This window comes from Salminus brasiliensis, chromosome 11 (assembly GCF_030463535.1).
Source record: "Salminus brasiliensis chromosome 11, fSalBra1.hap2, whole genome shotgun sequence".
In the NCBI taxonomy this organism is placed as follows: domain Eukaryota; kingdom Metazoa; phylum Chordata; class Actinopteri; order Characiformes; family Bryconidae; genus Salminus; species Salminus brasiliensis.
This window is the reverse complement of record NC_132888.1, coordinates 37091049-37103548: the sequence shown is the minus strand read 5'-3', so window position 1 is coordinate 37103548 and position 12500 is coordinate 37091049. Positions and strand designations below refer to the sequence as shown.

Here is a 12500-nt window from a genome sequence, read left to right as displayed (position 1 = left end):
TATAAACATCATGTCCTACACAGACCTTATATAAACATCATGTCTTACACAGACCTTATATAAACATCATGTCCCACACAGACTTTTCACAGACCTTATATAAACATCATGTCCTACACAGACCTTATATAAACATCATGTCTTACACAGACCTTATATAAACATCATGTCCCACACAGACTTTACACAGACCTTATATAAACATCATGTCCTACACAGACCTTATATAAACATCATGTCTTACACACACCTTATATAAACATCATGTCCCACACAGACTTTACACAGACCTTATATAAACATCATGTCCTACACAGACCTTATATAAACATCATGTCTTACACACACCTTATATAAACATCATGTCCTACACATACTTTACACAGACCTTATATAAACATCATGTCTTACACAGACTTTACACAGACCTTATATAAACATCATGTCCTACACAGACTTTACACAGACCTTATATAAACATCATGTCCTACACATACTTTACACAGACCTTATATAAACATCATGTCCTACACAGACTTTACACAGACCTTATATAAACATCATGTCCTACACAGACTTTACATAGACCTTATATAAACATCATGTCCTACACACACTTTACACAGACCTTATATAAACATCCTGTCCTACACAGACCTTACACAGACCCACAGACACACACCTCACATCTTACACAGATCTTACACACAGTCCTGTCAGTCTTTGGTGTGTATGCTGCTGTGTACAGAACAGACTGCAGAATTCTGTTTGCTGTGCTTCAGCCTAAATCACGGCTATCCTGGGCCTGGACGGAAATAGGGAAGAGCAGGGTAATCTCAATCTCCCTCTCAATCTCTCCTGGATTACTGGGTCGCGTGCAGGGTGACAGGACTTAGACACACGCGGACAGAATATTTAATCTCGTTAATTAATCGGACAGGTTTGTTTTCCTCCGGCATTGTGCACTGAGGTTGGGGAGGGGGGGGGTTACCTTTGAGTGTGGTCCAAATCCCCAGAGATCATGGTTCCATTGATTTCTACTATAATAAAAGACCTTCCACTCCCTGGCCACTTTATTAGAAACACCCACTATCTTGTGCTTCCACTCACTGGCCGCTGTTATAATGGAAATCAATGGAACCAGGAAGCCAAAGTCATTGTCTGATCTGGTGGTTACCTTGGTGACCTGCAGGAGGCAGGGCAGTGGAGTGATTGACAGGTGACGTAACGAGAGCTAAGCCTCTTTTCTCGCTCTCAGGGCCCCACGTGTAAGCGGGTAATGAGTCAGCTTTCACTTCTCTCTAGTCACCTGTAGTGACGGTAAAACAGGCACTGGCCACTTTATTGGAAACACCTACTAGCTTGTGCTTCCACTTACTGGCCACTTTATTAGAAACACTGACTTTCTTGTGCTTCCACTCACCGGCCACTTTATTGGAAACACCTATTACCTTGCGCTTCCACTCACTGGCCACATTATTAGAAACACCTACTACTACCCTGTGCTTCCACTCACTGGCCACTTTATTAGAAACACCTACTACTACCCAGTGCTTCCACTCACTGGCCACTTTATTAGAAACACTTACTACCTTGCGCTTCCACTCAATGGCCACTTTATTAGAAACACCTACTACTACCTTGTGCTTCCACTCACTGGCCACTTTATTAGAAACACTTACTACCTTGCGCTTCCACTCAATGGCCACTTTATTAGAAACACCTACTACTACCTTGTGCTTCCACTCACTGGCCACTTTATTAGAAACACCTACTACTACCTTGTGCTTCCACTCACTGGCCACTTTATTAGAAACACCTACTATCTTGCGCTTCCACTCACTGGCCACTTTATTAGAAACACCTACCTCTGTACTGAGAGTCGGTCCATAATCCTAAAATATCTGGACATGAACGTCTCTGTGGAAACTGAGCTCTGTTGAAGCACTGGAGGACTCACCCTGGACACACCCTGTCCATCAGCTGATGATCTGCAGAGTCTGTAACTGAACACCAGCAGCAAGGTGGAGCTTCAGGAGAGGGGTTTCTGATAAAGTGGCCAGGGGCTGAGTTCATGACGTGGTTTTGACTGATCCCTAATTTCCCTCTTTTCTCTGACTGCAGTGGGATGTCTCCCCGTGCTGGACCTGAAGGTCAGAACACCTCAGTTATGTTACATTCCTACTGGTCCACTGTTGATGAACCCTTCACATGATGGTTCGGTGTCAGCCTATGTGTGTGTGTGTGTGTGTGTCCTCAGGGGAACAGCTGTTTGGAGGATACCAGCATGAGGACGAAGGCAAACCTTCCGCTCCCAGGCTGTGATGGACAGGTGACAGGTGAGCCCCTGTCCCCGTTCACCAGCGGTCACATCAGAAACCAGCAGCTTTGCCACTCACTGGCCACTTTATTGGAAACACCTAACTCTGTGGCCACTTTATTAGAAACTTCTACTAGCTTGTGCTTCCAGTGACTGGCCACTTTATTGGAAACACCTAACTCTGTGGCCACTTTATTGGAAGCACCTACTATCTTGTGCTTCCACTCACTGGCCACTTTATTAGAAACACCTACTACTACCCTGTGCTTCCACTCACTGGCCACTTTATTAGAAACACCTACTACTACCTTGTGCTTCCACTCACTGGCCACTTTATTAGAAACACCTACTACTACCTTGTGCTTCCACTCACTGGCCACTTTATTAGAAACACCTACTACTACCTTGTGCTTCCACTCACTGGCCACTTTATTAGAAACACCTACTACTACCCTGTGCTTCCACTCACTGGCCACTTTATTAGAAACACCTACTACTACCCTGTGCTTTCACTCACTGGCCACTTTATTAGAAACACCTACTACTACCCTGTGCTTCCACTCACTGGTCACTTTATTGGAAACGCCAAATACCTTGTACTTTCACTCTGTGGCCGCTTTATTGGAAACATACTAATGGTGTGTTTGTGGTTTAGAGGAGTTAACTGATGAACAGAGGCATCAGGGTCTACTGAGAGAGCTGCAGGAGTTGGCGGATCACGGTCAGTGACACTTTCCGACACACACACACACACACTTTTAAGTGCTGTTAGCAAATGATGAAGGGCAGCTTTAAACATGAGGTGTTGGTTCTCTCAGAGCGAGAGAAGGAGAAGGAGTACACGAGGGAGAAGGAGGAGTATGAGCAGAACGTGACGGAGAACCAGGGCGACTGGGTGGACGGCGAGGAGGACAGGGAGGAGGGGAGGGAAGAAAGCTGGGGCCGGAGGGACGAGGGCCGGATGGAGGTGGAGAAACAGGGGGATGAGGAGGAGGACGAGGAGAACGCCAGGGAGCTGGAGGAGCTGCTGGCCGAGGAGATCCGGAAGAAAGACGTCGAGAAAGACCAGAAGAGGAAAGACGACGAAGAGCTGGAGGAGCTGCTGAAGGAGCTGAAGAAGAAACGGTACGAGGCCACCAGAGAAAAGCAGCAGCAGCAGAAGAAGCTGGTGGACAAGAAGGAGGAGGGGAAGGAGGAGGACGGAGGAGGTGGGGGACAGGAGGAGAAGAAGAAGGAGGTGGAGAAGCTGGAAATGCAAAGGTACTAAAAGGCTCCCGGTGTTGTGAATGAAATGTTCTGAAACTGGCCACTTTATTGTAAACACCTACTGTCTTGTGCTTCCACTCACTGGCCACTTTATTAAAAACACCTACGACTATGTACATACTGGCCACTTTATTGGAAACACCTACTACCTTATATTTCCACTCACTGGCCACTTTATTGGAAACACCTAATACCTTGTACATACTGGCCACTTTATTAGAAACACCTACTACCTTGTACATACTGGCCACTTTATTGGAAACACCAACTACTATGTACATACTGGCCACTTTATTGGAAACACCTACGGTGTCCTTTCACTCACTGGCCACTTTATTGGAAACACCTACTACCTTGAACATAATGGCCACTTTATTGGAAACACCTACTACTGTGCCTTTCCACTTACTGGCCGTCTTTCCCATTACTGGCCACTTTATTAGAAACACCTACTGTCTTGTGCTTCCACCCACTGGCCACTTTATTAGAAACACGTACTACTACCTTGTACATACTGGCCACTTTATTAGAAACACCTACTACCTTGTACATACTGGCCACTTTATTAGAAACACCTACTACCTTGTACATACTGGCCACTTTATTAGAAACACCTACTACCTTGTACATACTGGCCACTTTATTGGAAACACCAACTACTATGTACATACTGGCCACTTTATTGGAAACACCTACGGTGTCCTTTCACTCACTGGCCACTTTATTGGAAACACCTACTACCTTGAACATAATGGCCACTTTATTGGAAACACCTACTACTGTGCCTTTCCACTTACTGGCCGTCTTTCCCATTACTGGCCACTTTATTAGAAACACCTACTGTCTTGTGCTTCCACCCACTGGCCACTTTATTAGAAACACGTACTACTACCTTGTACATACTGGCCACTTTATTAGAAACACCTACTACCTTGTACATACTGGCCACTTTATTGGAAACACCAACTACTATGTACATACTGGCCACTTTATTGGAAACACCTACCTTGCGTTTCCACCCACTGGCCACTTTATTAGAAACACTTACCATTTTGCCCTTTCACTTACTGGCCACTTTATTGGAAACACCTCCTACCGCGTAGTTCTCTGGTTCCTCCGCAGGGAGAGGAGTGAGGAGATGAAGAAGAACGAGGCGGAGCTGCTGCAGGAGAAGGAGAAGGTGGAGCGCGAGCTGGAGGCTCTGAGGCAGCAGGAGGAGGACGGGGAGAAGGCGAAGGAGAAGGAGAGACAGAGGGAGGAGAAGGAGGAGGAGCTACGGGAGCTTCTGCGGAAGATGAAGCGAGTGCAGGAGGAGGAGGAGAAGGCGACGGAAGGGGAGGCGCAGGCGGTGGCGCTGCGGGGGGGCGAGGAGGAGACGGAGAAGGACGGAGAGCATCAAGTGGAGGAAGAGGAGGAGAAAAAGGGAGAGATGAAGGAGCCGCAGCAGAAGAGGGAGATGGAGAAGGCGAGCGATGAGCGGACGGGACAGTTCGAGAGGGAGAGATACACGGAGGAGGACAGAGAGCGCGGAGAAGGTGAGGAGGAGGAGGAGGGTGAAGAGGAAGAAGAGGAAAATGGCGGTGATGAAGATGAAGAAGATGAAGGAGAGGTACATTGATCATCACTGCTGTTCACTCCTCACCTAGTGCCACCTAGTGGACAAATTTCACTGCAATTCAATTCAATTTGATTCTTTTAGGAAAGATTCATTACATCTTAAATTCAGTTCAATTTGGTTTGATTCTCTTGAAAATGATTCAGTTCGTCTTCAGTTCTCAAATTTCAGTGCATTTCAGTTTGATTTGGTTCTTTAGGAAATGATTCGGTACATCATATATTAAATTTTTGATTCAGATATTACATTTTTGATTCATTCAACTTTCATGGAAGTGATTCAGTGCTTCTTAAGTTTTCTTTTGTTACATTTCACCACAATTTGATTCAATTTGATTCATAAAAAAAGATTCAGTATGTCATAAACTGATTTTGATTCTATTTGATTCTTGTGGAAGTAATTTAGTGTATCTTGAGCTCTCAAATTTCAATGCATTTCAATTTGAGTTGATTCTTTAAAAAATGATTTGGTACATCATATATTCCCTTTGATTCTCATGGAAGTGATTTAGTGCATCTTGAGTTATTGAATTGTATAAAAAAAGATTCAGATTAAAAGATAAAAAAAAAAGATTTAGTGAAATCATAAATCGATTTTGACTCTATTTGATTCATTCGGAAGTGATTCTGTGTATCTTGAGCTCTTTAATGTCACTGCAATTCAATTCAGTTTGATTCTATTAGAAAAGATTCATTACTACATTTACTAACATTTTTAATTCAGTTTAATTTGGTGATTTAGTTGATCTTGAGTTCTCCAATTTCAGTAAATTTCAGTTTGATTTGGTTCTTTAAGAAATGATTCGGTATATTTATTTTTGATTCAGATATTACCTTTTTGATTCATTTGAACTCTCATGGAAGTGATTCAGTGCGTCTTTAGTTCTCATGTTTTCTTACAATTTGATTCAATTCGATTCTTTTTTTAAATATTCAAAAGAGTTGGTACATCACACATTCAGTTTGACTCGATTTGACTCTTGGAGGTGATTCAGTGCAAGTTCTCAAATGTTACAGTGTTGATTTAAGAAATGATTCGGAACATATTAAATTGATTCATGTGATTCATTTGGACTCTCTAGGAATATTAGATTCTTTAAAACGTTAAAAACACTAGCATGATTGTGACCCCCTTAAACCTTTAACAGTCCCAGGACCCTCAAATATCCAACTGTACTAACTACTTCCTGTGTGTGTGTGTGTGTGTGTGTGTGTGTGTGTGTGTGTGTGTGTGTTTACTTACAGGAGTTGCTGGAGATTGAAGCACAGCTGAGGAGAGTGGCGGCAGAACTGAGAGAACTGCGCAGGGGATAAACGTGCATGCACACACACACAGACACACACACACACACTTGTACAACACAAGCCATAACCCAGCTGCTCTGGCTCCCACACACACACACACACACATGTAAACTGTGTGTGTCTGAATCAAACCAAACACACACCCTGGTGTAAACCGCCAGTCAGTCGAGCTCTGTGTGTGAGATTAGACTTACTGTGTGTTACCAGGCCATTCCAAATAATCAATAATCATCACCGATCGTCTCTGTATGGATCAATCAGGTTCAGATGACTAATTAATAGAGTAATCCTCTGTTATTGTTTATAAACTGTGGATTAATGGGGTTATTGATTAGCGTAGCTGTCAGTTATAGCTAGATTTGTTTGGTAGTGATGTCATGATGTGTAAGTTTGACTAGTAGTGTGAACTCTGTCTGATGTGAGTGTGTGTGTGTGTGTGTGTGTGTGTGTGTGTGTGTGTTATAGTGTTTGTATACTACACCGCACAAGGACTGAGTAGTTTCTGGCTCTAACACTGTTCGAATGATTCAGACTGTTAAGAGAAAGTCTGCAGATGTGCCGTTTCAGAGGGAACACGTGTGTGTGTGTGTGTGTGTGTGTGTGTGTGTGTGTGTGGGCTTGTTGAGGTCTTAGTGCAGTGTGTGATATTATGGGTCATCACACACCTTTTACAGGGTAATTGGTTTGAATGTGTTTGGTCGGAATTGATTCAGGGAGTCCTCAAAAATTCCACCTCAACGATTCAATTTGATTCTGCAAGAAATGATTCAGTCCATTCTCAAGGTTCACCACCGTCTGATTTGACTCAGTTCCTTGGAAAGCGATTCAGCGCATCTCACATTCTCACAGGTTTTGATGGCTTAGGAAATGATTCAGCGCATAATGAGTTCTCAAATTGCACTATGATTTGGTTCAATATGATTCATTTGAAAGCGATTCAGTGCATATTAAGTTCTCAAAATTTCACTATGATTCAATTGTTTGATTCTTTAAAAACAAAAAAGATGATTTGATTTTGATTCTCTTAGAAGTGAATCAGTGCTTTGAAGTTTCACAGATGTCACTGCAATTCAATTTGATTTGATTCCTCATAAAACAATTCACTGCGTCTCATAATGCTTTGATTCCTGAGGAAACGATTCAGTGCATAATGAGTTCTCAAGCAGCACCAGGATTACATTTGTGTTGACTCTCTAGGAACTGATTCAATATATCGCAAGTTCTCCCAATTTTACTGCAGTTTGATTCAATTCTATTTTTAGGAAAATACTCTCTTGGCGGTGATTCAGTGCATCATGACCTCTCTAATTTATCCCAGTTCTGTTCGATTTGATTCCTTAAGAACCGATTCAGTTAATGAGATTTTATATGATTTGACTCTTTAGGAAATGATTCACAACAAGTTCTACAGTTTCTTTGCAGCTTGATTTGATGTGTATGTGTGTGAGTGTATGTGTGTGAGTGTGTGTGTGTGTGTGTGTGTGTGTGTGTGTGTGTGTGTGTGTGAGAGAGTGTGTGTGTGTGTGTTCCCTCAGAAACTGCCACTGCAGTTCTTTCAGTACTCAACCAGCCACGGAGGATGGGGCCGTCAGACAGCTCCTAAGCCATCCCACACACACACCCATGCACACATGCACCCACCCAACACACACACACACACACACACACACACTTGTGGAACATGGTGAGCTTTATATCTGTGTTATAAATCAGTCTCATTCACCTCGTTTTTGTACAGTTTGAAAGTGAGTCTTATGAGCCCAGAAACAGCGCCCTCATGTGGAGAGATTAAAGCAATGCACTTTTCCCTGTGGTCGTCATCAGGGCTGGGTGTCGTTCCCAACTGTTCAATACCAACACTGAGACCGTCACTCCAGAACTTCATACTGGATATTAATGTTATTAGAGCTTCATACTGGATATTAATGATATTAGAGCTTCATACTGGATATTAATGTTATTAGAGCTTCATACTGGATATTAATGTTATTAGAACTTCATACTGGATATTAATGCTATTAGAACTTCATACTGGATATTAATGTTATTAGAGCTTCATACTGGATATTAATGTTATTAGAACTTCATACTGGATATTAATGCTATTAGAACTTCATACTGGATATTAATATTATTAGAGCTTCATACTGGATATTAATGTTATTAGAACTTCATACTGGATATAAATGTTATTAGAGCTTCATAATGGATATTAATGTTATTAGAGCTTCATACTGGATATTAATGTTATTACAACTTCATACTGGATATTAATATTAGAACTTCATACTGGATATTCATGTTATTAGAACTTCATACTTGATATTAATGATATTAGAACTTCATACTGGATATTAATGTTATTGGAGCTTCATACTGGATATTCATTTCATTAGAGCTTCATACTGGATATTAATGTTTTTAGAGCTTCATACTGGATATTAATGTCATTAGAGCTTCATACTGGATATTAATGCTATTAGAGCTTCATACTGGATATTCATGTTATTAGAACTTTATACTGGATATTAATGTTATTAGAACTTAATTCTGGATATTCATGTTATTAGAGCTTCATACTGGATATTAATGTTATTAGAGTTTCATTCTCAGTATTGATTTTTTTTGGAATTCATACTGGATATTAATGTAAAAACTTAATTCTGAACATTACTTTTATTAGAACTGCATTCTGGATGTTAGTTTTTAGAAATTAATTCTGGACGTCAATGTTATTAGAGCTTCATACTGGATATAAATGCTATTAGAGCTTCATTGTAGATATTTTATTATTAGAAATTCATACTGGATATTCATTTCATAAGAAAGTCAGGGGAGGTTAAGAATCAGACCATAAATTGTTTTATGTAGATTTGATATTCAACAGAATTGTGTGGAACGGTGAGTATCGATACCCAGCCCTGATCAGTAACCGATGTTTGTTTTGTGATCATATTCGGGTGGTTAGGGGGATTGTAGGCTAGGAAATATTAAATCTTGCAATAAGTAATATTAGAAATGAGCGTACGAGCCACTGACACTTTAAAGCCAAGCGTTTAACATGTTATAAAAATGAAAGTAATAATTTTTATGGTAAGTAATATTAACTTCACTAAGGCACCAAATCCCTGACCCGCGGTAAACGCAACAATAAGTGTTAGTATGTTTGTGTAACGAATGTATTTTTAATAAGAAGCGAAACATGCACACGTCACTGTATCGTACAGTATGTACACCTGAGCTGAATGTGTTATTTGTAATGTGGTGATTAATATTATTAATATGGATATTATTATTTATAATAATAATAATAATAATAATAATCTGCTGAGTCTTTTTTATTATTATTGTGGGTAAGGTCAAAAGGGATCACACTCCTGCGGATAATAAAAGCAAGTGGAAGCTAGTAGCCACTGATTTTAGCATAGCATGATGCTAACTCATGGCCATTCACTTCCGTTTATTGTTAGCAACGTTTGCTAGCGTGTTTTATAATTTAGGTTCATGTGATTATATCATTAATTACACTCTTATTTGTATAAAAATGTGTCTGGATTGAACGTTTGGAATCTGGGATCCCAGGTGGCACAACTGTCTAACTGCCCTATTATGAGGAGTTCGGGACAGGGGGGAGTTCTAGATAGCTGAGATGTGAGGCGCTCGTGCCTGCTGTGTTTCTTGATCGATTACTGAGTGAATCAATAAAAACGCAGTGAACATCTGAACATCTTCGGTCGTCCAGACTCTTCATTCGTGTTACGATCAGCCATAACATTACAACCACCTGCCTAATGTTGTTTGATATGGAACCAAAGTTTTTCTTCTATGGAGTTGCTCAAATGACTCTTTGAAGCACCTTGATTTTAAGAGGCTATAGTTTACAATTAATAGTTACTTCCTAAAAAAAAAAAATAAATAAAATAATAAAAAAAGCTTCACTGAATTTAGTAACATAATGATAAATAATAATAATAATAACAATAAAAAATCCATATTTGTATATACTTCTATATGGTAAAACAAATATAATAGATCATTTTATATTAAAAATAAAAACTAATGAATAAAATAAAATAAATAACAACTAATATAAATAATATGAAATAAAAAGCAAAACAAAAAAATACAAATAAAATAAATAAATATAATTAAATAAAAAGAATAAATAACGAGAAATAAAGTACAAGACAAATAAAATAAAAATATGAATTAAATACAACTTAATTAACAGTAAATAAAAAATCAATATCAGAAACAATACAAAATACCATCGTTCAGGAACACACAACACATAAGCAGCAGTAATATGGTCAAATATATATATCATACACTCATATTTATCACCATACGGAGCACATCATATAGGAAGTGTCCAGTCCTGCTAACCGTGTGGGTGTGCTGGACCGTGGGGGTCCTGGGGGGGGGGTCACTGCTCCACCGGCGTGTCGGTGACGTTTGTCTGGACCTCAGAAGTTTGTGACGCATCCAGCACAGACTCGATGTGACTGAGGAGCAAGGAGAAGAAGTGAGGGACGCCCTCATATCCTGCAGGACACATAAAGACAGAGAAGACACAGAGGACTGAGACTAGTGTTTCCCCACGTCCTCCTTACTAAACCCTAATGCAACACTGAGACTGAAACTGTCCCCAGTTTATATTCTATTCTAGTCTATTTTATTATATTATATTTCTATTATATTTCTATTATATTATATTATATTATTATTATATTATATTATATTTCTATTATATTAGATTGTATTATATTATATTTATATTATATTATATTATATTATATTGTATTATATTATATTATATTATATTATATCTCCACTGTGTTTTTTTGCTAATATATTTATTGTTATGCATTTTTCACTGGAAATTCACAAAATCTTATATGTCTTTTCCAGAATTTTAGTTTTCAATTTTCAAGTATTAATACTTTTGTTCAAGTATTTCTTAAGAGGGTATCCTTACAATTAATAGTTATGTACATAAAAATGTTTTTTTTTATTTACATAATAATAATAATAATAATAATAATAATCATTATTTGTATAGACTGTTTCATACAGTACATATAAATAAAATATACACATATTAGATCATTAATATTATATATAAAGCATAAAGTAATTATGCATAACTTTCATAATTTAAATAAATAACTATTTCTAAAATGTATTCATTATTATACATCTATGTATCTATTTAAGTAGAATTATAGAATGTTATAAGTATAAAGTATAATATTTAAGTATTAATGTAAGTATTCATTTAGATAATAATAAATGTATTAGTATTAGAATTATAATGAATGACTAAGTATTACAATACATTTCAATGTAAGTGTTCATGTGAATATTATAATAAATATTAATATATTTTAAGCACTTTTGCCATCTATTTTTATCTTGGTATTTATGTTTCCCTAAATTATCAATGACTATTATTTTATAAATGCCATAACATTATTATTATGATTATTATGATTATTATTAGTAGTAATAATAATAATAAGAAGAAGACCATACATCATCAAACAAAAACATATTAGTAATATAAATAATGTTATAATGTAAAATTGATAAAAAAATATAAACTGTAAAAGATACAAATGTTACAAAAACTGTAATTAGTGAAATAAATGATGTATTTTTGGTTGATTTTTCAGGAGATGCAGTATTGAACAGACCTGAGCCATATTAATAACTATTTCAGCCCTAAACAGAAGAACAGGGAATATTTCAATAAATCAATGAAATGAAGATGTTTTTAGCTGGAACTCATCACAGAGATGCTGATCCTGAGCTGATGTGGAAAAACCCAGATCTGCTCACCGGGGAAGATGTTGATGTCGATGATGGTGAGGGTGTGATCCTCTATGTTCACAATAACATCCACCCCAAACAGAGCCATCCCGAGCTCCGCCCTCAGCTCCTTCACCAAGTGGACCATCGCGTCATCGCTGGGGGCCGGAAGCCGGGGCATCGC

General features: G+C 38.6%; 2 protein-coding genes across 3 annotated transcripts in view; one reads left to right on the top strand and one right to left on the bottom strand.

Moving 5' to 3' along the window:
* The window catches only part of LOC140565051 (uncharacterized), a 12845-nt gene extending 2611 nt beyond the window's left edge, over positions 1–10234 (top strand). The window contains exons 2-7 of one of the 2 annotated variants that reach the window (XM_072690800.1): positions 2125–2153; positions 2261–2339; positions 2976–3041; positions 3139–3580; positions 4709–5121; positions 6446–10234. In XM_072690800.1, coding sequence (XP_072546901.1) covers positions 2125–2153; positions 2261–2339; positions 2976–3041; positions 3139–3580; positions 4709–5121; positions 6446–6462 — 1046 coding nt within the window. In that variant the 3' untranslated portion in view covers positions 6463–10234. Of the gene's footprint in view, positions 1–2124; positions 2154–2260; positions 2340–2975; positions 3042–3138; positions 3581–4708; positions 5196–6445 lie in introns of both variants that reach the window. The other variant, XM_072690799.1, reaches the window with a different exon arrangement.
* Positions 10235–10753: 519 nt separating this feature from the next.
* Positions 10754–12500, bottom strand: part of LOC140565469 (inositol-tetrakisphosphate 1-kinase-like) — a 6557-nt gene continuing 4810 nt past the window's right edge. The window contains exons 9-10 of the mRNA XM_072691391.1: positions 12347–12500; positions 10754–11050 (exon numbers count right to left, since the gene is read on the bottom strand). The exon at positions 12347–12500 is cut by the window's right edge and continues 9 nt beyond it. Of these exons, the coding sequence (XP_072547492.1) occupies positions 10932–11050; positions 12347–12500 (273 nt within the window). The 3' untranslated portion in view covers positions 10754–10931. The remainder of the gene's footprint in view (positions 11051–12346) is intronic.